This window comes from Eptatretus burgeri, chromosome 10 (assembly GCF_056783735.1).
Source record: "Eptatretus burgeri isolate ZD-2024b chromosome 10, Ebu_testis_v1, whole genome shotgun sequence".
NCBI classification, from domain to species: domain Eukaryota; kingdom Metazoa; phylum Chordata; class Myxini; order Myxiniformes; family Myxinidae; genus Eptatretus; species Eptatretus burgeri.
Genome location: NC_140970.1, coordinates 47202140 through 47229818, shown reverse-complemented (window position 1 = coordinate 47229818; position 27679 = coordinate 47202140). Strand labels below are relative to the sequence as shown.

The 27679-nt window shown below is 47.8% G+C and overlaps 1 protein-coding gene across 2 annotated transcripts in view; it reads right to left on the bottom strand.

Annotated features, from left to right (window-relative positions):
- LOC147018483 (inter-alpha-trypsin inhibitor heavy chain H2-like) overlaps positions 1-27679 on the bottom strand; it is a 118374-nt gene that overhangs the window by 73785 nt on the left and 16910 nt on the right. For both annotated transcript variants that reach the window (XM_085898166.1, XM_085898167.1), the window contains exons 3-7: positions 23875-23979; positions 12622-12784; positions 11852-11956; positions 11321-11449; positions 10911-11027 (exon numbers count right to left, since the gene is read on the bottom strand). In XM_085898166.1, coding sequence (XP_085754292.1) covers positions 10911-11027; positions 11321-11449; positions 11852-11956; positions 12622-12784; positions 23875-23979 — 619 coding nt within the window. The remainder of the gene's footprint in view (positions 1-10910; positions 11028-11320; positions 11450-11851; positions 11957-12621; positions 12785-23874; positions 23980-27679) is intronic.

Genomic DNA, 27679 nt, shown 5'->3' with positions numbered 1-27679 from the left:
CAACCCTTTACGTGAAGCAAGATGGGGGTTCAATGGGGAAAAAGACGAAGCGAAGCGGGAAACAGTTCAACAATAAAGCACATTTATTCGCGGCACACGGGAAGCACACAAATACAATTCCACCAAATGCACACAAAAAAAGAAAACACAATTCCATTTACACAAAAAGCAAACATAAAAGTGAAAACACAGTGCAGAGCTAATACCGACTACCGAGCACACGGCAACACTTATACAATTCTACTTCACAGACGGCGCCGACAACACATACCCAAAACCAAGGAAAAGAAATACCCCAAGAATGAGGTAGGCCTGGGGCCGAGACCGGGTCGGGCCTACCCGTCTGGTGATGAGACGCGGAGCGGCGATGGCCCCGCAACCCGCGGGCCTCGTGGACAGTGCCTGGCAGGGGGTGGGAACGGGGCCCCCTTGGTCGCACTATCTCAGCGCGGGGGGAAACAGGAGGGGGTTGCTGATGCTCGGGGTATAGAGGATCTTTATTATATGCGACGAGCGTCTCCACCTCGGCCAGGTCGCGCTGTCGGCCTCCTTCGGGTGCAGCTTCCTGCACGACGCGAGCACCCCCTCGTCTGGTGTCGCCGCCTTTCCACAGCTCCGTCCCCTCCGTTCCGACTCCAACGCACACGACGAGCAGCTCCACCGCCCGCGAAGTCTTGACCCTCTGCTTCAGACTCTCCTCTTCTTGACTCTCCGACCGACCTTTGCGACTCTCCGCTTTTTTCTCTTTCTGACTCTCGTTCTGCTGACTCTCTCGTTCGCGACTCTCCCTCGTTCTCTCTTGCGACTCTCCTCTTCTTGACTCTCCGTTCTCGTTCTGCTGACTCTCCCTCGTTCTCTCTTGCGACTCCCTTCTGACTGACGAACACCGTCCTTTTATCCCCCCCGTAACTTCGCCTTTGACCCCCTCCCTTTGACCTTTCACCTCGCTCCCCATTGGCCCGACAAAAAGTGGGCGTGAAGGCTTTTTGATCCACAAATTTGCATATATCGATCGCCCTGGGGGCGGGGCCAATTCGCCCCTCGCTCACCGATTGGACGGCAAAAAGTGGGCGTGTGTCGTTTTTGATCCGTTTTTGAAGCAGAAAATCCGTGATTTTGTACACGCTGTTCAACGTGCGCCCTACACGAGTCCAGCATCGGTGCCCATGAGTGGCGCGAGATGACGGTGATGCGATGGTGGCGAGTTGTGACGGTAAAGGTCGTGGCGGTTGTGGTGAAGCGGTGGTTGTGGTCGGTGGTTGATGTTGTGGTTGTGATCATGGCGGTTGGTCCAAAATAAAGATAGTAAAAGAAAAACGGCTATCCTGAAGAGTCGCAGCTCGTATAAATGACATGTATTCCCACTAGACAACGGGTTTGGGCCTAACTACACATGCACTTACCGAGATACCTCACCTAAGGGACCTGAATGGTGGTTTGCGAATCTGGTAACCACAACACTACCCCCTTCCTTTTTACAGACTCGTCCCGAGTCGTCAAATTTTCGTGTGCCATCATGTGTAGTTTTCCCCTAGTACATTTTACCTACGGATCCCTGAGTGCGACATTCATGGTATTCGTGTCCCCAAAATAAATAACCTGAGGGCTGCGTAACTACCTAAACAAACTCACTCACACGGACGACTTAAATAAAATTGCCGGCGCTAGACAGACATGCCGGGGGCGCACTCATATTTACAGTGCATCTTAACCTTAACTTACAAATTTTACACTAAACCATGGCCCAGGATCACTGAACTCTGCAAAAGAAAAGCAGTTAGCAGGGAGCCAGGCTGCCCGCATGCAGTCTCTGGCTCAAACAATGCAGGTGACAGGGAACGTGGCTGGCTGCTCACACGCAGTCCAAGGCCTTCCCTTTTGAACTGAACTCAGTGAACCACAACGGTGCTTGGGCTGCACAAACGCAGTCTCCGTGCCAGCTCAAGTGGCACACGCCATGAGCACAACGAATGGATGCATGAACGGTTTGAACTGAATGCAGTGAACCACAACGGTGCATGGGCTGCACAAACGCAGTCTCCGTGCCAGCTCAAGTGGCACACGCAATGAGCACAACGAATGGATGCATGGACACAAACACGGTGCACGGGCCGCCACTGCAGGCCCGTGTTGTAGCTGCCAACAGGGCAGTTCTTGCAGCTTGCAAACTGTTGCTTTTACGATCCTGGCGCACATGGAAATGAACAGGGGGGGGCAAAGCAAAAATTGAACGGGGCTGGTGAACGTGGGCAGTGGGCATGGCATGGCAAAGGCAAGCAGGCAAACACAGCCCGCAGAAGAAGGCCGCTGCAGGCAAACTCAGCCCACAGACGAACTGGCCGGCACAGGCCTCGAAGAAAAAAACAGCCAGCCGGCAGATGAAGTGGGCCGGCACAGGCCTTGCAGCACAGCAGCTGCAGACGATCCAGCCGGCACAGACCTTGCAGCAAAATAACAGCTGCCGATGAAGTTGGCCGGCCTCCGCCTTGAAGCAAAACACGGCCAGCCGATGAACTGGCCGGCACAGGCCTTGCAGCACACAGCTGCCGATGAGGTTGGCCGGCCTCCGCCTTGAAGTAAAACACGGCCAGCCGATGAAGTGGCCAGCCTTTGCCGTTCAGTGGAGGTTGGTGGAGGGAGTGCGGTGGTGCTGGCCACTCGGAAGGCGGGCTCGGACCTACCTACCTGTCTCCCTCCCAACCTGTCGCCTTTGCCTGTCACTGTACATACCCACTCCCTTAATTTGTGAAAAACCAATTTAGCCCCAACTTAATTTTTTTCTGTTGTTTTTATTTTTACTCCCCCACTATAAATCGTCCCCTAACCCCCTTTATCGTCCTTGTTCGGCTAACCTATTCTGTCACCTAGCCTACTCCCAACCCCTACGTTCCCTTCCCGGAGGGGAATAAGGGAGAGCTAACGTCCTGTGCCGAGGCCCAATTCAAGCCTCAGAATGGCCTCCCCAGAGTTCGGCGATCTTACCCAAAGTGGGTCCAGCGGCCCACAACGAGAGCAAGGGGATGGATGGTGCGGAGGGGTACACTTCCTAATCTACCCTATCCATTTAACTGTTAAACTACCCCGGGGCTTTCAACAAGCGCCTCTCGCTTAAACTATTGGTTCTAACAACCCAGATTCCCATCGCCTGTGTTGGTGTCCTCACAATTTCGGGCCTTGCCCCCCAATTTTCTCTCCGTGCCCTCACACGGTCTCCTGGCTGGGACACGTGGCTCCCTTTGGCAGGCACGACCCTCTGCCGATTCTCCCGCTATGGCACCCCCGGGCACTACACTGCCTCCGAGCCTACCAGCTCCCTAACACCGGGGAGTGCCCCCCATGGCACCTCCCCTGAAACGCACACGTGGCAGGCCGGCCTCCCGGGCCCCTTTCCGAGGGTCACCCGTGCCCACAACACTGCCCACGCGGCTAATGGCGCCCCGGGCCCCCGCACCAAGCAGGCGCACCCGTGCCCACTACTCTATCCCGGCCCCCCATGGGCCGATGGCCTACCGCGGCCGACTAGCCTGGTGCCCGGGGTACCCACTCAGCGATACTCACCTTTCGCAGCCACGCTCCCAAGCCCGTCAACAGGGCTCCTGCACCCCTCCAAATGGGTTTCGAGCCTACACTCCCACCAACAACAAAACGACCTCCATTTTTCAATTTGACTAACCCAGCTAACTCACTCTACACTGACCCCGGGGTCCCTTGGGCAGGAGTCACTCCTCCCCCCAATCACTCATCGCACCATGCATTCCCCATTCGCTCCACTCACACAGACCCGCTGGCCTCACTCACTCATCATGTACTCACCTCACAACTCTTCAACACACACACCGCTGAACTCTGCCATCCTCCTAACTACATCCCCTAACTAACTCGTGCTCCCACGTCGTCCCTTACACTACAGCACGTTCCTTTTAACACTACGTAGCTAAGCTACGTCAACTCTACACATTCACAAGTCTGTCCATGTCCTCAAAATCAAAAAAATAATTTCCCATCCTAAATCTCGCTACAATCCCTCTAACTAATCCATTCCACGGACTCCATGAGGACTTACCCCTGCCCCATGAAGTCGGTCTAGCTAGCTAACCCTTCCCCCTAACTAGTTTCCATCCTGTGCCCAGGGTAAGGGGGTCTTCCACCCCTTTCCCAGGAATCCTGTGCACCCGAAAGTGAGGCTTTTTTTTTTTTTCCATGCGCAGCACCTGCGCGGCAACTCAGAGCTCGCGCACTTTGCACCTGCCCGTGACGTCATGCAGCTGCACGTGTTCCTCGTCCCTCCTTGGACGGGACCATCCGGCAGAGATACCCCTCCTGCCGGATTCCAACAACACGTGCAGCCATGACGTCACCGTGCGCAAAAAAAAAAACACAAGCCCCACGTCTCGAGGGGTTTTCCACGCGAACACATGTGCTTTGCCCGTTGGAGCTTAACACACACGATCGCGTGGAGAACCCGTCCGGTCCAAATCCATTTTACCTGCCTAACTTTGTCCGTCCGCGGGATCGGCAAATCCACCGCGTGCGTTTCCGGACCGGGACTTCACTCTCGCAAGCGAGCACGTGGTGGTCTCGTGCGTTGCACAGCACGAACCGCGTGCTCACTGCTGGGTGAACCCGGCACGGTCCTCGAAACAACCACAGCCGCTACTCGGCTTTCGTTTCTCCCATGTCGCCGTCGTCGTCGCCATTCAACCCACGCACACCTGCGTGTTACGACGCACACAGTCCACTCCATCACATTCACACCGGGAGACGCGGCTGCGTGCTCCCGCATGCCAACCGACATCTCCCTCTCATACCGCTCTCTCACACACACGGTCTCCCTGGCACACAGCGACCTTGCACACGGCCGTTCACTCACGCGTGCCTCACTACTCACACAAACCATACTACTCACACGTGGTGCTCCATTCACTCGCGCGGGGGCACTCACCCGCGGTGCCTCACCCACACACGCGAGGGCACTCAACCGCTGTGCCTCATCCACACACCGTGCCTCATCCACACACGGTTCCTCACCCACACACGCGGGGGCACTAACCCGCGGTGCCTCATCCACACTGGCCGTTTCACTCACACACACGGCCTCTCTCACACACGGTGCCTCATCCACACACGGCGTGCTGGGAAGCACGTACTCTGGCACCATCGCCACCACACCAATCACACACGGGGTCGCTTCCACACACGGGGACGCACTCACACCTTGCACCACACACACAGGGACAATCATACTGGGGATTCGTGTCCCCACAAGGGTCTCCGGGGCCTCTATACCCCCCAAGCTCTCCGTGCACCCGTCCACAGCACCCGTCCCCTCAACCTCGCAAAACACGACCGAACTCACCTGGTCGTGACTCGCCTCAAGGGGGCATACTCCCTCCCCTCGTTCCTGGAGGAGGCCATCCCGCTGCTCGCACCGGGTCCCTACACGCTCCGCGAGCTCACCCCCATTATCCTCCACTACCTCCGTGTGTGTGTGTGCGTCACTTACCCCATCTTCATCGTGTAGTCTTCCCTCTATTTTTTCTGTCTCCCGTGTCTCTGCCAACTCTTCACCCTTTACCTCCCTTGTCTCAACTATTATTTCCGTTGTCGTCACCTCGTGTCTCGTCTCACACGTTTTGGTCTCCCCATTTAATTTTTCCCTTTCGGTCATCGTCACGACCCTCGCCCAACACGTTCCACGAATTATTTTTTCACCCGCCTCCACCGCGGGCCTGTCAGCCGTTGCACCCCCACCCAGCTCGTTTGCTCCCACACGTGGAGTCACCATTTTTATCTCCCCGGTCACGGCCTTCATGCCCGCCTGCAGGCTTCGGCCCATGTTCTGCGTCTCACCCCGTAGCTCTTTCATTTCCTCCTTCATGTTTGTTTCCATTCCGTTCATTTTTGTATCCATCTTTTCGTTTATTTGTTGTGTATTCGCATCCATCGTCGTTTTCACTTCATTCATTTGCTTGTTCATTTCGTTTTTCATTTCATTTGTATTTGTATCCATCGTCGTTTTCACTTCATTCATTTGTTTGTTCATTGCCGCCAGCATGGCGCATAGCTGGGCCATGTTGGATGCACTCAGCTGAGCCGTTTCGGCAAGGGTTGGGGAAGGGTCTTGGTGGAGAGGGGGGGGGGAGGTGTCATACACCGCGGCCGCTGCCGCACCCACCTCGGGCCCTGGGTTCAGTTGGGCGAGTCCGTGTTCCTGCACAATCAACATTTCCTGCTCGGGGATTCCATCCTGGACCATGGACTCTACATTCTTACACATATACATTTCTAATACCCCCGGCTCCCGCTCGCCTTGAGACGCCATCTTGCTTCTCGTGAAGGGTTAATTTGCTCGCTCGTAATTTGGAGGGAATCGGGGGTCGCTTCTCTCACCCCTGGACCGATTCCCGTGAATTTCGCTGGAGACAGGAGAGCCTGTTGTCCCGCTCTCCAATACCAGTGCCGCGAGGAGGGCGATGAATTTGTATCCCACTCCCGACACCAGTGTTGCGGTTTTCGCGCCCGCCGGCGTGCGAACGGCCACGTAACTCGAATCGCGGCACGTCGCCCACCGGACGGACAATCCAGTCGTGACCCTCTCGGACTAACGCCGGGAACCAGTCACGGGTGGACCTTTCGGTCTCACCGCGATCGAGCCAATCAGCCCCCGCGTGGGATAGGGTTGCTCGCCAAATTCGACCTACCTAAGTACCCACGCGGAGGGTAGACCGGGCGATCGCACCTCGCCGCAGGTCGACTTCGGACACGGGCCACTTAAGCGACCCGTTCCGTACTATCAGAATAACCGAGCGGTGTTATCGTCGACCTCGACGGTTCGATTAATTATCGGGCGTACTCAGCCCACTACCAACCCTTTACGTGAAGCAAGATGGGGGTTCAATGGGGAAAAAGACGAAGCGAAGCGGGAAACAGTTCAACAATAAAGCACATTTATTCGCGGCACACGGGAAGCACACAAATACAATTCCACCAAATGCACACAAAAAAGAAAACACAATTCCATTTACACAAAAAGCAAACATAAAAGTGAAAACACAGTGCAGAGCTAATACCGACTACCGAGCACACGGCAACACTTATACAATTCTACTTCACAGACGGCGCCGACAACACATACCCAAAACCAAGGAAAAGAAATACCCCAAGAATGAGGTAGGCCTGGGGCCGAGACCGGGTCGGGCCTACCCGTCTGGTGATGAGACGCGGAGCGGCGATGGCCCCGCAACCCGCGGGCCTCGTGGACAGTGCCTGGCAGGGGGTGGGAACGGGGCCCCCTTGGTCGCACTATCTCAGCGCGGGGGGAAACAGGAGGGGGTTGCTGATGCTCGGGGTATAGAGGATCTTTATTATATGCGACGAGCGTCTCCACCTCGGCCAGGTCGCGCTGTCGGCCTCCTTCGGGTGCAGCTTCCTGCACGACGCGAGCACCCCCTCGTCTGGTGTCGCCGCCTTTCCACAGCTCCGTCCCCTCCGTTCCGACTCCAACGCACACGACGAGCAGCTCCACCGCCCGCGAAGTCTTGACCCTCTGCTTCCGACTCTCCTCTTCTTGACTCTCCGACCGACCTTTGCGACTCTCCGCTTTTTTCTCTTTCTGACTCTCGTTCTGCTGACTCTCTCGTTCGTGACTCTCCCTCGTTCTCTCTTGCGACTCTCCTCTTCTTGACTCTCCGTTCTCGTTCTGCTGACTCTCCCTCGTTCTCTCTTGCGACTCCCTTCTGACTGACGAACACCGTCCTTTTATCCCCCCCCCGTAACTTCGCCTTTGACCCCCTCCCTTTGACCTTTCACCTCGCTCCCCATTGGCCCGACAAAAAGTGGGCGTGAAGGCTTTTTGATCCACAAATTTGCATATATGGATCTCCCTGGTGGCGGGGCCAATTCGCCCCTCGCTCACCGATTGGACGGCAAAAAGTGGGCGTGTGTCGTTTTTGATCCGTTTTTGAAGCAGAAAATCCGTGATTTTGTACACGCTGTTCAACGTGCGCCCTACACGAGTCCAGCATCGGTGCCCATGAGTGGCGCGAGATGACGGTGATGCGATGGTGGCGAGTTGTGACGGTAAAGGTCGTGGCGGTTGTGGTGAAGCGGTGGTTGTGGTCGGTGGTTGATGTTGTGGTTGTGATCATGGCGGTTGGTCCAAAATAAAGATAGTAAAAGAAAAACGGCTATCCTGAAGAGTCGCAGCTCGTATAAATGACATGTATTCCCACTAGACAACGGGTTTGGGCCTAACTACACATGCACTTACCGAGATACCTCACCTAAGGGACCTGAATGGTGGTTTGCGAATCTGGTAACCACAACACTATGTATACATATACATATATATATTTTTTTGGCTCCATCTCTCAATGGTGAAGAATCACTTGAGAAAAAAAAATAAAATAATTCGTGTATCCAGATCTGGATTCGAATCTTCACCAAAATCAAATCAATTCGTCCTGGTTACACACCCAATGTCGCCCGAATCTGTTGATAACCTTTTGAGATATCCTGCTCAGAGACAGACAGACAGATAGATAGATAGATAGATAGACAGGGGTGAAAACAAACTCTGTCCACCGTTGGTGGTGGAAGTGATGAGGGTTATTGCCCCCGTGCATGCGAAGCGAAAAGCAGGGTTTAAGCAATTGGTTCATCTCCGTCGGTCCGTCCCTTGTGATCATATCAACAGTACTACTTCATCCTTCAAACCGAGAGGTTTGATCACTGAACACGGTAACATTGCTATGTGAAATTTCGTGCACATTTTCCCAGGAACTGTTGTGTGGTTTTGGATGAATAATATAGATTTCAAAATTGAAAGGATGCAATGATATTTCCTTCAGATTCTTGTGTGTGTGTGTGTGTGTGTGTGTGTGTGTGTGTGTGTGTGTGTGTGTGTGTGTGTGTGTGTGTGTGTGTGTGTGTGTGTGTGTGTGTGTGTGTGTGTGTTTTTCCAGGTGTGATATTTTGCTACAGCTGTTTCCTTCTGAATTTTTAAAATCACGTTTTACTGACACTCCTACATACTTCTTTTATGGCCCCAATTATTTTCATCTTGTGGGGTCATCCAAAAACGTTTTGGCCTAAATCTTTCAGAAACCAGCCGGCCAGGCTTGATGTCCCACTAAATTGAGTAGAGTAGGCTGGTTATCCTCAGCACCTTGGCTAATGCTAACGACAACCCATCTACCCTTCATGAAAGACACCGTTCGACGTTTAACGTCCACCAACTAAAGTCAGAAAACAATTCACCCGGTGCAAGTCCAGTCGTCCACCAACTGATGCTAACGGATGAGCGACCAAACAACATCCATTCAAGGTACAGCACACTTTGCGATGCATCGCCTTTCTAGCAAAAGCATCAATCCGACAGTTTATAGTCAGGTAGAGATTTGAATCCAGAGGAGACAGCTCAAAGGTAAGTGCAGTCAGTACCTTTGCACCATTCCATCAGACGACAGACACTTCCAAATAGCTCATGGACAATGATTCACATTTTAATGATGCATCGACACAACCAACGTCTCAGGTGGGAAAACATAATGCTGACAGCATTAAAGTTAATAGTTACAAAAACATTGGAGAATAAAAGCTGTAGCTTTTAAAAGCTTATGACTTCAATCTATAGTAGTTTTTAAGCATGTCTTTTTTTTGTACACATTTGAATGGGCGTCATTTTTTTTCCCCCGTGCCATCCCCACATATGGAGTACTGCTGTACTCCATGACACATAGACGGATGCTGGGGACACGCAGTGTGGAATGTTGGTATACGTCATAAAATATCACCACAGGAGAAAACGTATTTTGGATATGGACGGTCTTTTGTTGCGTTACAAGGTGCGTTGGTCTATTACACATGATACTCTTAATTAAATTACAGGAGAAGCAAACGAGAGTTTTGGACAGGGTGCACCATGTTGAAAGAAAGTCACGAAACAATTGACCCGATATTTGATATTGATGGCCACAGAAGCAATATAGCAATTGAAGACCTGAGTGCAAGAAGTACTTTAGTCACAAAATAACACTTTTGAGATAATGAGGATCAAAGTTTTCAAAACATGCTGCAGATACTTTTATTTTAAGGTGGCATACTATGGAGCCTGTTGCTGGTTCCAGGAGCTATACAAAGCAGACAACCCCCTTTTTTGTGGAAAAATAATCCTTTATTACGAAGAAAACGAGAAAAGTAGTTTTGGGCTTAAGTACTTTTTGTGGCTAAATACCTGGAATTAAGTACTTTTTGCGACAAGATGGCTGGACTTGGGTACTTTTAACACACAAAGCCCTTTATTGCTCATTTTTGATTGCCAGTCATTTTTGCTACATCTCATGGGACTGTACAGTGTACATACATCCAATACATGGGGAATCCGGGTCAGCACAACATTGCACTGCACTGCCACATGCACAGTTTTATGAGGTCTCAAAAGCTGATGACGAATGTAGTGCCTTTTTCAGTACCAGCAAAGTATAATGCATAGAAACTACATACCTGATGCTTTGGCATCCTTCATTCTCTTTCTTGCCCAGTCGCCAGGGTTTCTTTTACATTTTTTGCCCCTGTCATGCCTCTTATCAGGGTTATCATCATTCACACCATGCTGTCCAGCCATTTTCACCACATGACGCATACTAGCATTTTGATTGGACAGTCATGGACTTTGGAACTTCATGCTCAAACATTATGGACTTGGTTATTTCTTGCACTTCATTTTAGTGAATTCAGCAATGACCATATACCAATATACAGGACTTGAGTACTTATTTTCAGAATTTTTTGGTAACAAATGATGCTCTTGCCATTATAGATTATAGTACTGGTGCCAGCTCATTTTTTTTCAAAAATGTGACGTAAGTACTTCTTGCATCCAGGTCTTCAATTGAGGAGAAACTGCCCACCTGCTGTATTTTCACTCCCCACATGGAGCCGCTGACATCAACGATAAAGATTATGTTCTTGGGTACAGGAGGTAGATTAGATGGAGCAAAGTAGTGAACGAAGTAGCCATCTACAATCTAGGAAGAGGATAAAGATGAGATGTTCATGAGACATTACATTTGAAGCAAATACTTTTTGTTTTTTTAGGCAGTGGAGGAAGTGAAAAAATTAGGGGAAAAAAAAATAATTAACTGAGGAGTTGAAAAAAATCGATATATATATATATATATATATATATATATATATATATATATATATATATATATATATATATATATATATATATATATATATATATATATATAACAAAGAAAGATAACAAACTGTTCTTATTGGAAAATTGGTTCGTTATTAACAATCTATTCCCTACCTCAATACGACCCCCATCAAGGTGTCGTACGACGTCGTATTGGAGATGAAAGTTGTTTCTCATCAGCAAATGATCACAATGCGAACAGCGTTTCCCAACTTGTGGGCAAGGACGGAAGGTCACATGGGCCTGCACAGACAGGTGAGGGAAGAGACGATTCTCCGATTCGTTAAATTAAGCCAGCGTGATCGCTGAAAATTTGTCAGCAAGGTGGTTGCTTGCAGGTGTGCGGTAAATGCTGCAGGTGCATTTCACTGCAACTTGGGAGGATTTGCACGGCATCAGCTGATGCTCAGCGTCCACGTCTAAATAAATCGCTTTCGGTTTATTGAAAGATCCTGCAGTCTATTTCTTCATTGCTCTCATTCCCTGTAGTCACTATTAAGCCCCTTTCGCCTTTGCTTCAACGTTTGCCCGATAAATGATCAAGGAACAGTGATGTATGTCTATTTAAGATGCTGTGTGACCAAGAGGAAATGACTATTGGTGGTGATATTTATTTTGTTCTTCTAGACCAGATGATAGATGTACCTGTCGCTCTGCCTGGATGACAGTCATAGCACTGGATGGGACTTCAGGCACCGGCGAAACCTTAAGGAAGCGAATCCCTTCTGGCTCATCGATGTACACATCAACCTGCAAGGGGACAGAATTCCGGATTCAAAATAACATACTGTCACCAACCGTGAATTATAAGCAAAGTACGGTTCCATGACTTTAGTTTGTTGCTGAACACTGGGTTAATAGGGCAAAGAGAACCTGCTGATGTGCCATTACGAAAATAAAACTGACAAGAAAAACGTCAACAAGGTCGGCAACTGCTGAATCTACGTCTCCAGCTTTGAACTGGGCAAGGAAAAGTCTGCAATGGGGGTCATAGGGTCAAAGCCTGAAGGTTTGAAGACGTCCACAGCAACATTGTTGTGCAAAATTTCCAACGACTATGAATATTAATTAATATTAATAGTCGTTCATTAAATATTGAAGGCTTGTAGCTCAGCTTTCCAGGAACAAAGTGAGCAAGGAAATTAATTAATAAATGTAGTTTAGCAGAAAAAAACCCTTTTGGGCCAAATAAATAATTACAGAACTTACTAATGATCATTTCATGTTATTTTCACAAATCAGTCACTGTCTACAGAGTAAAAAAATATGGATCCACCACTCGTCAACACCATGATTGTACATACTTCTCAAAAATGCTTTGGCTTCGGTAGTGAATTGGCCAACAGAATGGTGATGTCATTTTGGACTTTATAAACCTTTGCTGAAGAAGAAGAACAAGGTGAGAGGAAGCATACCTGCATTTGGCGGACCGAGTGTGCCGTTCGCAGGCTCAGCGTGTAGTCGTATTTTTCAAGACGCCGACGTAGAAGCTGCTCATAAGTCAGCTGAAAGTGAGCAGTTTCACCAGCAGCAACAGACATCGTTACTGTGAAGTGCTGCATGTCTGGTTCCACTGATCTGTTATAGCATCGTGATCATCGGGAAAGAGACAGATGGAGAGCAGACAATGAAAGAAAATGTGGATCAGGGATTGGGGACAGAAAAGGCATGCTTATCATGTACGTACGCTGGCTGAACAAATGAAGCTGACTGAAGCCATGAGGCAAACCCTCTTCATAGCACTGCATTGCAATATTGCATGCATATAATTAAATGGGATATATGAACACTTACTTGCCATATATAATATTATACGAGTTCCCTGACAAAAAACATCAACGCAGGAGGAGGTCATTAGGCCCATCAATAATTGCACAATAATTGCTGACCGATGGTTGTTTTTCCACGCTCCATCATTTTTAAATGGTGAGTGTCAATTGCAGGGAAGCAAGCAGCAAAGAACATTTTTTTTTTATAAAGGCTTGGGTATGACTCAGCCTGGGTTTGAACCACTGACCTCCCAGACTCAGAGCAGACATGATAATCATTACACGACCAAGTCTGGTTAGTGGTTACTGTCCTAAGTTTCTACCATATCATTATAGTGAAAGCAAAATACTGGCCCAAATCAAAAAGATGAAAATTATTCTGCAAATCAAATTGTTATTTTTTCTATCAGGTGAATATGTCATTGCATTTGATATAATCAAAATTCTTGCATATCCCTTTTCAAGTGCTATACCCACTACCTCTCCTTTCCCTGGACTCCTCAGATAGCTAATGGATGGTTGCACTACTGAGCTCACATGAATGGTTTCTCAGCATTCCCCAACTTTAATTCGACTCGAGTTGGGAACTTCTTCTCAATCTGAACTTCCATTCGTGGGGCTGCGTATCCAACATTTTGTGATTCAAGCATCAAATTTGGCACAGAGATCAACCAATATATTGTGAACAAATGTGGATATTGAGGCATTGTGGATTCAGCACCTGATGGCAGTGGCAGCCATTTTACAAAATGGCCGTTTGCGGTTTCAATTAGTTTACTGACCGGCTCAACACTGTTGTCCAGAAGTTGGAAGTGAAGGCTAATGAACGCACAGACACATGTAGACATGTTGGAGAACAGAACCCAAATGATTTGGGCAGAATAATTTGTTAAATTAGTCTCAGTAGACTAATTAGACCAACAAAGCAAAGGGATAATTATGTCAAAGAGGATGGCAGAACAGTTGGCCTTCCTGACAACCCAAGTGCCCTTTGCCGATTGATGGTTGCTGGACCAGAGGTTGCCAAAGCGATAGAGGAGTTCCAAGATGAGCACCTGCTGTGGATGCCTGATGTTGGCGTAATGGTTATGGTGGCAGGCTTGGGATCCTAGGATCCTGAGTTCAAATCCCCCCTTTGCTGTTGAATTAATATCAGGTGGGGTTGACTCTGCCTGTCATCCTTCTGACTCTGAGGTCGGCAAAATGAATGCCAGCTTCTTGAGAGTGGCGACCTGTCCAGGATTGTGCCCAATCGCCAAGGAGACTGCTGAGGCAGCACTAACGCTTTGCACAGAGTATGGTCCCAATGGATGGAGGGACCTGCTGGGGGGGGGGGGGGAGGCGAGTTGACACACGTCACCACAACCAGACAGCCAGTGTGCAGATTGCATTTTCCAAAGATGTTTGCTCCCTCATCAACATGATAGAAGACCTTGGCAACCCCTTCAAGGAAGAAAGTGTGGACCTGATTGAAGGTTAAGCCGACAGTTGTATGTTGCTGCATACGTCTCATGCTTCACAGTATGGCGACCGCAAGATCCTGATCCAGACAGTCAACACAGATGTTGTGGTGTTAGCCTTATCTGCGGCACAGGGGCTGCAACCAGGTGATGAACTGGCTGGCATTCGGAAATGGAAAGAGCTTCCAGTACTTCACATCCCACAAAATGGCAGCCGGGCTTGGACCAGAGAAGGCCCGGTTTCACGCTCTGACAGGGTGCAACACTGTGTCCAGCTTCACTGGGAATGGTAAGAAGAGTGTCTGGGCCATCTGAGCTATGCTCCCAGAATTAACAGATTCACTACTGATGGTGTCCTCAGTACCAAGCACCATACCAGAAGACATCATGCACTGCATTGAAAGGTTTGCCATTCTCTTGTATCACTGAACAAGCACCAGCACTGACATAGATAAAGCTCAGAAGAAGCTGTTTGCAAAGAACAACAACGTGCAGTTGATTCCACCAACAAGGGCAACTCCAGAGAAGCATGTGAAAAGAGCGACCGACCAGGGATGTCATGTGTGGGAACAGACACTGCTTCCAAGGCCAGAGCTTCCTTCACCAATCAGCTGGGGCTGGACCAAGACTGATGACGGCCTGTATGAGCTACACTGGACCACTCTACCTGAGGCAGCCAAGACCTACCAAGAGCAGATGTCCTGCAAATGCAAGAAGGAATGTGTGAAGTGATGCAGTTGCAAAAAGGATGCACTTCCATGGATGGCTTTGGGTGTGTGAGAGCAAGTGTTCTCAGCGCTGACACTCTGGTATCCCATAAGACATGGCTGAAACATCAACTGTGACAATGTTGGGATACTTACAGTTCGATTCAAAGTTAACCCTAGTCTGCAGGGGTGAGTCCAATAGGCCCAGTACATTTTTTTATTTTTGCTATAATTTGTTTATAAAAACTTTTTTGGGCACGATTCTCCATGAATGCTTCTGCAAGTCAGTGATATACATTTCTGTAATGTTTATCAAAAAAAATTACTTCATTTCCAACAAAGTTAAATCACATTCTAATGCAGTACTCGGGCTTGCGTGACCGGAGCTGTTATTTTTATTTATATATTTTTTGCTTTCCTTTTGTTCTCAAAGTTACTAATCAAAGTACCGACTGGAAGCAGTCAGAATGGCAGCTTTTTGATATGTATGGGACCTTTTCCTTGTAAATTGTCAGGATGAGGTTTGTTCCACATGAGAGCATTACTGTGGAAGAGCGGCTGGTACCCTTCAGAGGCTGGTGTAGTTTCAAACAATATAAGCCGAGCAAGCCAGCAAAATATGGCATAAAGATTTTCTGGCTTTGTGATTCACAAACATCTTATGCTATTGATGGAATTGCCTATAATCGGAAAATAACCAGGCAAAAAACCTCAGAGGAATCTGGGTGAAAACATTGTGGATTGGTTATTGCATTAACTGAGTAACACCGGTCGCAATGTCACAATCGACAATTTCTTCACAAGTGTAACCCTTGCTGAAGTGCTGCTGGAAAAAAAGACTTAAAATTGTGGGTTTGCTCTGGTTAAACAAACGAGACATCCCTGCTATGATCAAACGTTCAAAAAAAAAATAAAAAAATCGAGACCGTTACAGTACTGAATTTGTTTTCTGAAATAACATCACCATGGTCAGCTATGTACCCCAAAAAGGTAAAGCTGTTGTCTTATGAAGCACACTGTACCATGGCAAATCAGTGGAGGAATGCAGAAAAAAAAAACAAGGAGAAAAAGACATAAAAAGTCATAGCCCCGTGGTATGAGTAACTTGGCTGTATAGAGTTAAAGGGCTAGCCCATATTTACAAGATTTATGTGTATGCACAACTTACTTGAGTGGTTGCGTGATACGGAAGATTTCACACCATTAATCTATTCGGTCGTGAATATTAATGATGTGGGTCACGTAGTTATATTGTGTAAGTTAGAGGTCACATGACATATATGATGTTTTCGATTGGGAATGCAAATTTCGCACAAAAGGGATTCAATGGTCATATATTTTGGGGGAGAATCGGCCATACATCAGTCGGCCATCTTGGATCTGAAGTCAAAAGATTTTTCCGAAAATGACATTCATATGTAAGCCATTAATCATCTGTGTGCCAGGTTTGAACAAGATTGGTAAATGTATGTCCGAGAAATGGTTGAGGACGAGTTTAATACGACGTTTTTTTTTTTTTTAAACAACTAAAATGGTCACCAGTCTACCGGTCAGCCATCTTTGATCAGATCGCAAAATAAAGTGGGGCACATGTGTTTGTGCCAAGTTTGAACAAAATCAGACCATGCATGTGCAGGAAATGGTTGGGGACACGTTTAAGTAACAAAATGGCTGCCAGTCGGCCATCTTGAAAAAAAATGGCGTGCTTATGTAAGCAATCATTCCTTATCTGTGCGCCAAGTTTGAACAACATCGGTAAATGCATGACCAAGAAATGGTTGAGGACATGTTCAACATCGGGTTTTTTTCAACTAAAATTGGAACCAGTCGGCCATCTTTGATCGCATCGCGAACCAAAATGATGTGCATATGTATGTTGTCTTTGTGCCAAGTACGAATAAAATCGGTCCATACTGCGGATGCACGCACGCACGAACACAAAAAAGACACCAAATACATAAACCCACGTTTTGGACTACATCCAACGGCAGCTAATAAGCCAGACATCATCAAATATTACAACACGACAAAAGGTGGAGTTGACCTCATGAACCAGATAGTTCGAACATACTCTTGCAAATGACAAATCAGAAGGTGGCCGATGGTAATGTGGTACAATGTAATGGATGTCATAACTTTTAATGCTCATCTCATGTACTTTTGTCCGTCAACCCTTCCAATGGGTGTGTCCCCCTTTTCTAATGTTGGCTTTGTTCTGTTACATCCTCATCTGTTCTATGTTCTAGGTCCTCCAGAAGACCAATTATCCGATTTTAATTATAATTTTTTTAATTCTCATATCTATTTTTTTTAGACAAACATAGCCCTCAAAAGGGCGGAGGAGCTCCTTGTGAGCCACTGGCCCAGGGCCGGATTTACCATGTGGGGGGCCGTGGGTACAATGATTGTGGGAGACACAAAATTTGGAGATTAATCAACAACTTAAATTATAACTGCTTTTTCATCAACAACTGAACTTTATCTATAGATTTGGCAGATCCTGATCAGGAATGATTTGGCATATATGTTCACAAATTGCAATTAAATCTGACAATGACAAGATGGACGGATTGTTATTGATATGGCTGGTGACTTATATATATATATATATATATGAGCTGATGACTTATCTCTGAGCTCATTCTAAAATCAAATCACAAAAATGCTGTTGCTGCAAGAGTAAGAGATAGAGATGGACCAATATAAGAAAATAACAAACGACGCGCTGTCATTAATCATACTACGAACTTCGACTAAAAATCTTCTAACTTCGAAAAACCCTCTGGACAAGAGAAAGCCGACTTCCAGCGACCGCACATATACGGCAGTGTCATCCACATCAATGAACATACACACGGTGCCTTAATCAATGGACGGGCTTCCTGTGCGACTTCACGGCAGCGAACTCAGATATGATAGTCAACCTGCATGGAATTGAGCACATCGGATTCGGTTGACATGATGGTCAGATTGACCAGTCTCTGCTGCCCCATCGTGGAGCGAATATGGTTCTTGATAAGCTTGAGTTTCGAAAACGAGCGCTCCTGGAGCAGTTCGACACCATCAGTGAGAGGTAAATCCGAAGCAGCACTTCCACGTTTGGGAAAGTATCGGTGAGTTTTCGCTCGATGAGAAAACTGTACATCTCGAGTTCAGTACGGCCCGAGTCTGGCTCTGACTCCTTCATCATGGCTTGGAACTGAATCATTTCTTCTGTGAGGTCAGGTGATGGATCTTCCCGATACAGCTCGACAAGCTTCGAGCATGACTCTTGAATCTGCTCCACTTCGAGTTGAACAAGAGCACGCAGGAATCCAAATCTGTCGCTCATCTCGCTGTAAGCGTTTGTACACTTTTCCAACTGCGACAGCAGTACGTCGATCACTGCAACTTATCCACTGATGTGAAAGGACTCCTTGGCGTCTAGTTCTACTTCTGGAGTGTGTCCGTAGTCCAAGGGAGCGAGGCTGACATTATGCTTTCATCTACGCGATCCACGAGTGAATTCCTCCGTACCTGAGCGCTCCACTCCGTCAACAACGAATGTATCAAACTGATCGCATAATGACTGCACGAAGCTTGCCAGAGACTTGAGGAGCTGCACGGCTGTGTTGAGATCGGTAGCTTGCGACTGAAAGGTTTTACTCGTACGATCAAATCTACCAAGGACAGTAGACCAGAAACCAGCATAGAACCCTATCTTGAGCGTGCACATAGTTTGGTGAAGTGTCTCGGCGGTGTTTCTCGTTTCACTATTCAGTTGTTCATCGTTTGCGATTTCATCGAGGACATCCATGATTTCACTGTTACCATCTACAAGAGCTCGGGTTGCATAAGAATGAGCCGACCAGCGAGTGTCGCTGAGGTGCTTTGGTACTTGCAGACCTTTGGCTTTCAGGGCATCAAATAATCTGGCGTAGCGCGACGTGGAAGCTGTAAAAAATACATACACTTGTTCCATGAATTCAAAGAATGCTCTGCAGGTCCACAGCATCCCACGGCCGACTGACCGACCAAGTTCAGTGAGTGTGTCACGCATGGCACAAATATTGCGAGAGGGTTCTCCTGTTTGATCATTCCCTGCATCCCGTTGTATCGGCCACTAATATTAAATGTGTTATCGTAAGACTGTCCTCGGCAGTTAGTGATGTCCAATCCAGTGGCTTTCAAAAAATCCAGTAATGCCGTTGCTTGCTGGAGTCCAGTGTGTCCTGTGCTGCTCAGAAAGGTCATGAAACGCTCCACTGGAGCCTCGTTCTCGATGTATCGTAGAATAACTGTGAGCTGGTCGATGTGGCTTATGTGAGGAGTAGAATCGACCGACACAGAGAAGTATTTTGCCTCTTTCACACGAGCGACAATGTTATCCAGAACAGATTTTCCGATGATGGAGATTAACTCTTCACATGTCATAGATGATAAGTAGTTGGTGTGGCCACTACTTTGGTTGGCATATTTCTGAATGTGCTGCGCCAAAAATGGATCGTATTCCGCAAGCAATTCCATTAAACCGAAGTAGTTACCATTCGTCCGTGACCCAACAATTTCTTCCGATCCACGGAACGCCAGACCACGCTCAGAGAGAAACGATATCACGCTCACACTTCGTTTCAGCACCTCCCTCCAATAGGACGCAATCTCACTCACTTGTTTGACGAGTTCAGTGTCCACACGACCTGCGGATGTTGCTCTGTCTGACAAGCGGATGATATTCACACAATGTACATGCGAACGCTCATGCACCTCGATAGAACGACTGGCATGCTTCCAGTCATTGAATCCTTCCCCGCCCAGGGCAGTAGCGCCTCCAAAGACCTTGCAAGCGATGCAGTACAGGTTTCCGGTTGATGTGGAGAAGCAAAGCCAGGACCTTTTCACGGACTCTCCGTTTTGTAGTCTGTGGTAAAAAAGATTCTTGGAGCAGCAGCGTTTCCTACCTTCAACAAACTGTATGGATGAATCAAAGGGACCAGTCGAATTCTGCAGGGGCTCCAAATCTCGTGATGCCCAGTAGTCGATCATCCCTGACGACGGTCGCTCAGGAGGCCAACATCCAATGTCATTGGCAAAGCCAGGTCCACAATCAGTCAGTATATCTTCATCTGATGCATGTTCTTCATCGGTGGAACCTTCGGAGATGTTGGGCGAATCTTGACGCCGGGGTTGCGTTGCCAATTCCGCTTGTTCTGTCTCTGTTGGTGTTCCAGCCTCTGTCATGGACGAATCGCCTGTTTGTGCAGGAGTGAAAAACTGAGATTTTCTGGGTCTTGTCGACGACGGCCTTGTGTCTTTCATCTTCTTCCTTGGAACGTTTCCGCTTTTGAGCACCACCGTCATATTTCCGTGGAGCCCTGGATTTGTGCCTGTCGTCACCGAAGCCGCTCATTGTGGTTTCTGCAGCCGGTAGGTACCAGGTAACCGAGGTATCGTCAGAGTGCACGTGGGACGGACCAGAATCACGAACAACAAGTATTGAAAAGTAGGTTCTGGTAACCTACGGTAAGTCTGCTAATACGGAGGATAACGATGAACAGCGGATCCAGGAAAATACCGTGGTGAAACGGTTTGGATGAGACGAGACACCGAAGTTCCCTTTCTGCACAATGTTTATTAATATAATGGCACGAATAACGAAAGTCTCGCTCAGCGAGCAAAGACAAAATGGCGACGGTTCACTAACACCAACCGACAAGAAACCGGAAGCTCTCACCATATCCTGTGGGAAAACGCCAAGAAAGTGAGAATTACAGGCTTGCACTACACCGACATGGTATTCATAAAGTGCATGAAACATTCATGGGCACAAGAGTACCAAACGTTCATACATATGGTGAAACAGCAAAGACTTTCTCACAAGTATGTTTCACACACCTGGAACAAAGAAAGTCACACCGTGTTACTGTGCTCTGCGTGTCAGTAAGCAGGGTACTGACGGTGTTCCCTGCCAGCCGCAGTTTCAGTGTGTACAATACTACCTCTGCCGGCCGTGTGCTGTGCTGGCCTGGCCTAGTTTTACCACGTCGACTTTCACCTTTTCACCCCTCCTCTGGTCGGACCTCTGTATTCCGTTTGTGCTTGCATGGCTCTGGCGGGCAGTGCCGTTGTTAGTTGGTCACGCTCAACCATCCGAAGCATCGATGTTCGATCCAAAAAAAGATCCAAATGCGGGCCCCCAATTCCCGAGGCTTGCCCCGGGAATTTTTGACCACGTTGGATCCGTTCTGTGGACCGTGGAAGAAATGGCTTGAAAAAGCCAAAGCTTGAAAAGGACCCTCACAATGACGGACAATTTTGAAATGATATCCTTACAAAGAGTTTACAATCTTCATTCACCGACAATAAAACTTTAGAAGCACATTTTCAAGGGATTTTCAAAATGTCATCAAAATTGTGGGGGGCCCCAAAATGTGGGGGTCCCCAGGGCCATGGCCCCACCTGGCCATCCCTAAATCCGGTAGTGCACCGGCCATCCATTTCTTGTGTCCAACTGTGTCTGCGGACGTCCTCCTGCATTCGGGTTACTTTTTTAGGAGGTTGGTGGCAGGATTTGCACTCCAGCCACCATAAAACCCTTCCTTCCGCAAAACATACTAAAAACGCTAAGAAAACTGAAAACCCACTCCGTGGGAGTACTTCCTGTGGAGCTGCCATTCACAGGGCAGCTCACCAGATTATGGGATTGGGGAAAAGCCTTCGGGGCCCCCACTCCTTAATAAGAGGAAAAATACAGGGTAACCTTCCTGGGTTGGATTGCGGTAGTTTGCGTCATGGTGGTGCTGAGGTGTCGTCCACCAGACGGCGGTCTCCTTGGGTTAACCTGAGGCGGTCCCTTCGGGTGGGTGCCTGGAATGTCCTATCCCTAAGAGAGGATGATCACCTGTCTCTGTTATCATCTGAGCTCAAGCGTTTGGACATCGGTATTGTAGCACACTCTGAGGTTTAGAGAGTGGATAGACCATGGCGGGTGGTTACACCTACTATTGGTCTGTACACTCTGATGGTTTCCATGCCCAGGGAGTTGCTGTAGCTATGTCCAAGAAGCTGACTTCTGGTAGTCAAGATAACACCAGTCAATGAGCATTTTATTAGACTGAGGATTCATCCCTCCTTGGTGTCGTTTCCCTGGTCTCTGTATATGCTCCGACTGAGGCGAGTGATCCCACCATGAAGGATGCATTCTATGCTACGTTCGAGTCTGCGATTGATCAGAGCCCCAGGTGAGATACTCTTCTTGTCTTGGGGTATTTCACTGCATCGACTGGAACTGATAGGGATGGTTTTGAGACATGTGTTGGTCCCCATGGGTCTGGAACTGTGAACCAGATTAGCACTAAGTTCCTTGACTTTGCAAGAAGTCGTGGACTTAGGTTGGCTTGTTCATGGTTCTCTGCAAAGCGTTTGATTCAGTGAATTAGTATGCCCTCTGGAGGATTCTTGGTCTTTGGTCTTTGTGGGGGGGGGGGCACCACCACCAAAACTGATCAATCTGATGTCTGAACTTTACTCTGGAACTGAGAGTGCTGTGAGATGTGATGACACCATCTCCAACTTATTTCCAGTTGCTACTTGAGTTTGTCAAGGCTGTGCACTGGCTCCCATACTTTTCAGTGCTTGTATGGACTGGATTCTGGGGAGGATGTCAGAGGTATCAATCAGCGGTGCATCATTTGGGAATGTCAATATCTCTGACCTTGATTTCGCAGATGATGCAGTCATCTTTGTGGAGAGTCTGGATATCCTTTTGCTTTTGAGGGCCCTCGAGGTGCTGAATGAGGAGTCAGAGCCACTGGGATTATGGGTTTCCTGGGTCAAACCTCGACCCCATCGAACACCTTTGGGATGAATTGGAACGCCGATTGCGAGCGAGACCTAATCACCCAACATCAGTACCTGACCTCACTAATGCTCTTGTGGCTGAATGGAAGCAAATCCCTGCAGCAATGTTCCAACATCTAGTGGAAAACCTTCCCAGAAGAGTGGAGGCTGTTATAGCAGCAAAGGGGTGGACCAACTCCATATTAATGCACATAATTTTGGAATGAGATGTTGGACGAGCAGGTGTCCACATACTTTTGACCATGTAGATATACATGTGCGTTTGTGTGTGATATGCCTGCACATTGGAAGAAATAACGAAGCATGCTTCTTTTGTATGTGCATAATAAATAGAAGCTTTATGATTATGGGGAAGCATCACCGACCTCCAGCTGGATGAGCACAACAAGGCTGTATTCTATTCGGATGTTCTCAGTCTTGCATTTGGTCGGTGTCAGTGCGTGTGTGTACGTGTGTGTGTGTGTTGCATACCGCCACTCACTTTGATTAACAGGAATTGATATAAACTCTGCACGTCAGATTGAGTCCCATCCCACAGATATTTAACATATTCCTACATTTTCATGAGTCCGATTTGCATCCAGGAACACAATTAAGGTTAACCATCCTGAAATTGCCACTCTTTCATTTTATGCTAAAAATATTTGAAAGACTACTTGAGTTACAGATTTCACACGATCAATAGCAGGTTAAAAGAGCCTGCACTAGCAGAAGAGAGTCACTGTAAATGCACAAACAGCACATGCACGAAAGGCATCATTGGCATTCATACGTCATTTTGAAAGTACACATTGGAGCCGAACAAGCATGTATAGAAAATCAGCAAGCAGAGTATACTGCAGCCTGACAAAAGCGGCTGATAAGCACCACAACCCGGTGATCGCTGAATGGTGCACCTTAATAGGGAGATGGTGCGTCCTTGCCATCGTGCATGCTTGTACTGCATTTTTGCTTCCAACTTCTCCATCACCCGACCCACGTGAACAGTCCCATTGATAGTCCTGCAAGAGCAACCATTCTAAGCACACTATTTCTGTTTCAACAATCAAATGTAAGATGATCTTCATCTGATTAGTGAGAAATAATAAAACAAACCATTATTGGCATGTATTGCTGTCTTACGGGATCAGTCTAAACATTTAAAACTTTATAAAGTGAACAAAACAGCTGACACTGGTCAAGTAAGAGTATGGACCTCATGATAAATGTAAATTAGGTTCATCACATAGCAGAGGTACATAGTGTTGACAGAGCATCGGGGGTGGGGGGGGGCTACCATATCGTCGACAACATATTCCAACAACTCCATCTTGTATACCCCATGTTCCACGTCCCATCCCTCTCCCTTCCACAGATCTCCTAATGTCTCTGTTCCCCACTGTTTTGTCCTTCCCTCTCCTGCCCATCTTGTCTCATGCCCCCCCCTTGCAGTGCGTTGTGCGTTAGCTCTCATACGAGCCTCGACAATGTATACAAAAATATACAATAAAACTCGGTTGACCACTCCATTGAGACTCACTGACTGAATTGCTCACTTTAACTTCAGACTTGAATCTTACAAAGTGTTTCTGGAGATTTAAAAAAAAAGTTTTAGCTCCAGCAACACCGAGAAATATATAAAATTAAAAAAAAAAAAATATATATATATATATATATACATATACATATATAAATTAAAGTTCAAAGACCACTTTACCCCACTCAGTCTTGAGAAAAAAAATGAGCATGGGGAGGGTCTACGAGCCGCAAATTTGATTCGTCGAGAATACGTAAAATGCCATCATATTTTGTCTAAGTACTGCTAAATGGAAGAGTTTTGAAAGTGCTAAAAAGTCGATTTGTGTTCTCCAGTGGTCAAGTATATAATTCAATTGAAATAAAATAAAGTTTTTAAAGGTTATAGAAAAAAAAAACATTTTCAGAAGTTTACCGCCGTTGATGTCATTCATGTCTTTCACACCTTACTTTTTTGTGTACAAAGTTGAGGCTCATGGAAGGATGAGCACACCGAATGGATCAGAATGGGACAGACAGAAACAGGACACAAAACACGCATGCTTGGAGAAGGAAACTCCAAGGAGGAATAACTGGAAATGAGGAGGGATTTTGACAGGGTTAATGAGGATAGAAAAGATCATGGTTTTGGGATTGAGGACGATCTGAGATGGTGGTAAACAGCTGTCTTAAAGACCTGGAGAGAAGAATGTGATTGAAGACAATGTGGAAGTTGATTCCACAGGTGGGGAAAAAATAGGAACAAAAGAGTGGGGGGGGGGGTGAGCAGTGATCATGGATTGAGGGAGCTTCACCAGAAGGGGGTTGATGGTGGACCGTGTGACCCCTGTATAAACACGGGGGATGGGGGAATAAATCACAGAAACAGCAGTGGGTACAAGATCAGAAAGGGGGTAGTCGAAGACAGAGAGACCACAGACCTCTCTGTGATGATAAAGTAACCGGCCCGTAGAATCAGCTTCATCGTGGGAGATTCCAATGATATTGAAGGCCTTGGTGACCACAGCATCAAACTGAGCAAGACGTAAGGTTGGGTAGCCAGCCCAGAGGGGAGCACAGTACTCAATCAAGCTGCGGATGTAGGCTTTGTAGGTGGATAGGAATTCAGGAGTGCCAAAGAAGGACATTGTACAATGGAGGATGCCCAGTCGGCAGCTGACTTTGGAGGCCAACTTTGAAATGTGCTTTGCCCAAAAAAAATCATAGGTGATTGTGAGACTCAGGAGTTTGAATGAATGACAGTGAATGTAAGATTTGAAATCAGGATTGAAAGACATATACCAAGTGTTTGACCAGCTTGTGATTTATTTTCAAGGTCTAAAAAGAGGTCTGGTCAGGAATGGGAGCATGCACCAGAGCAGCGCGTCACGGCATCCCCTTTCCGCCCATACTCAAGGGGCCTCCGTCTGGCTATCCCAGGGAAGTCTGTCTGGCCACCCCCCAGGCAGATGTCTGGCCCGTCCCCATCTCCTTGAGATGCCAATCAACCTGCTGCAACCACGAGGCACGTGGTCGGTCCGTTGGCCTCCTCCACTCACGAGGCTCCCTTGCCGAGATAATCTGGTGAGCACGATCAGCGTCAGGAAAACAAGCCACATGTCCATACAACCACAGCTGACACTCATGGACTATGCAGGTGACAAATGTCATCTGAGTCTCTCTCAGCAATTGCTTGTTGGACACAAAGTCAGACCAGCGACAGCCAAGGATTCTGCGAAGAGACATGGCACCGAAGGAGTTAAGTCTCCATCTCAGACCCCTGGTCAGAGTCCAAGTCTCACATCTCTAGAGCAAGACTGGAAGCACCAAGGACCTGAAGGCTCAGACTTTTGTCATCCTACACAGGTACCGGCAGTGCCACACCCCATTATCCAGTGAATCCATGACTCCATGACTCCATAGGCCCGACCCCGACACCTTTTGACCTCTGGCTCACAGCCAGCGGAGACATGAATATCACTGCCAAGATAAGTGAATCTCTCCATGACCTCAACATCCTCACCACAATTAGGTACAGACAAGATAGCAGCATCCAAGATGTCATTGAAAGCCTGGATCTTAGTTTTGACCCAGGAAACTCGTAATCCTAGTGGCTCCGACTCCTCATTCAGCACGTCGTGGGCCCCCAAAATGATATCCAGTGTCTCTGCAAAAATGACTGCATAGTCTGCGAAATCAAGGTCAGAGATCTTGACACTCCTAAACTATGCACCACAGCTTGATCTCTCTGACATCCTCCCCAGAATCCAGTCTATACAAGTGCTGAAAAGTGTGGGGGCCAGTACACCCCTGAAGAACTCCAGTAACAACTAGAAATAAGTCAGAGATGGAACCACCACATCTCACAGCACTCTCAGTAACAGAGTATAGATCAGAAATCAGATCATTAAACTTTTGTGGCACCCCACGAAGATCGAGAATCCTCCAGAAGGCATCCCGATTCACTGAATCAAATGCTTTGCAGAGATCAACAAAGGCTGCAAGCAGCCCCTGCCGAACCTCTCGGCTGTGTTTGATGAGAACCCAAAGAGCAAGGATAGGGTCAATCATTGACCTCTTTGGTGTAAAGCCTGACTGCTCTGGGCACTGGTGCTCAAGCAGATGGTGGTGAACCCTATCAAGAATTATCCGAGCAAAGACCTTGCCTGGCACTGAGAGCAGCGTCACCCCTCGGTAGTTGTTGCAGTCCTGGGGATCACCTTTCCCTTTCCAGAGAGGGACAACAAGGCCCATCTTCCAGTCAGTTGGGATGATGCCTGTGTTCCAAACAGAGCACAGAACTGCATGCAATGACACGAGTGCAGCATTTCCACCAGCTTTGAGAAGTTTGGCATGGATGCCACAGATCCCTGGAGCTTTAAACCATTTCAAGCAGTTCACCACAGCCTGTGTTTCCACAAATAAAGGTGGATCATTGCTGATTGCAGGGTGAGCAATAGGAATAGTGACACCCCTGGCATCCAACTCAACAGCTGGTGGGTCAGCCTGATACAGCCGCTCAAAGTAACCGGCCCAGTGGGCCTTCACTTTGGACTCCTCTGTCAAGAGCCCACCACCCTCCACTCTAACTGCAGAGCCCACCACCCTCCACTCTAACTGCAGAGCCCACCACCCTCCACTCTAACCGATGGATGGGCTTGGAGGAATGCAATGTGCAAATTCCCCTGTAAGGAGGATGAGAATTAC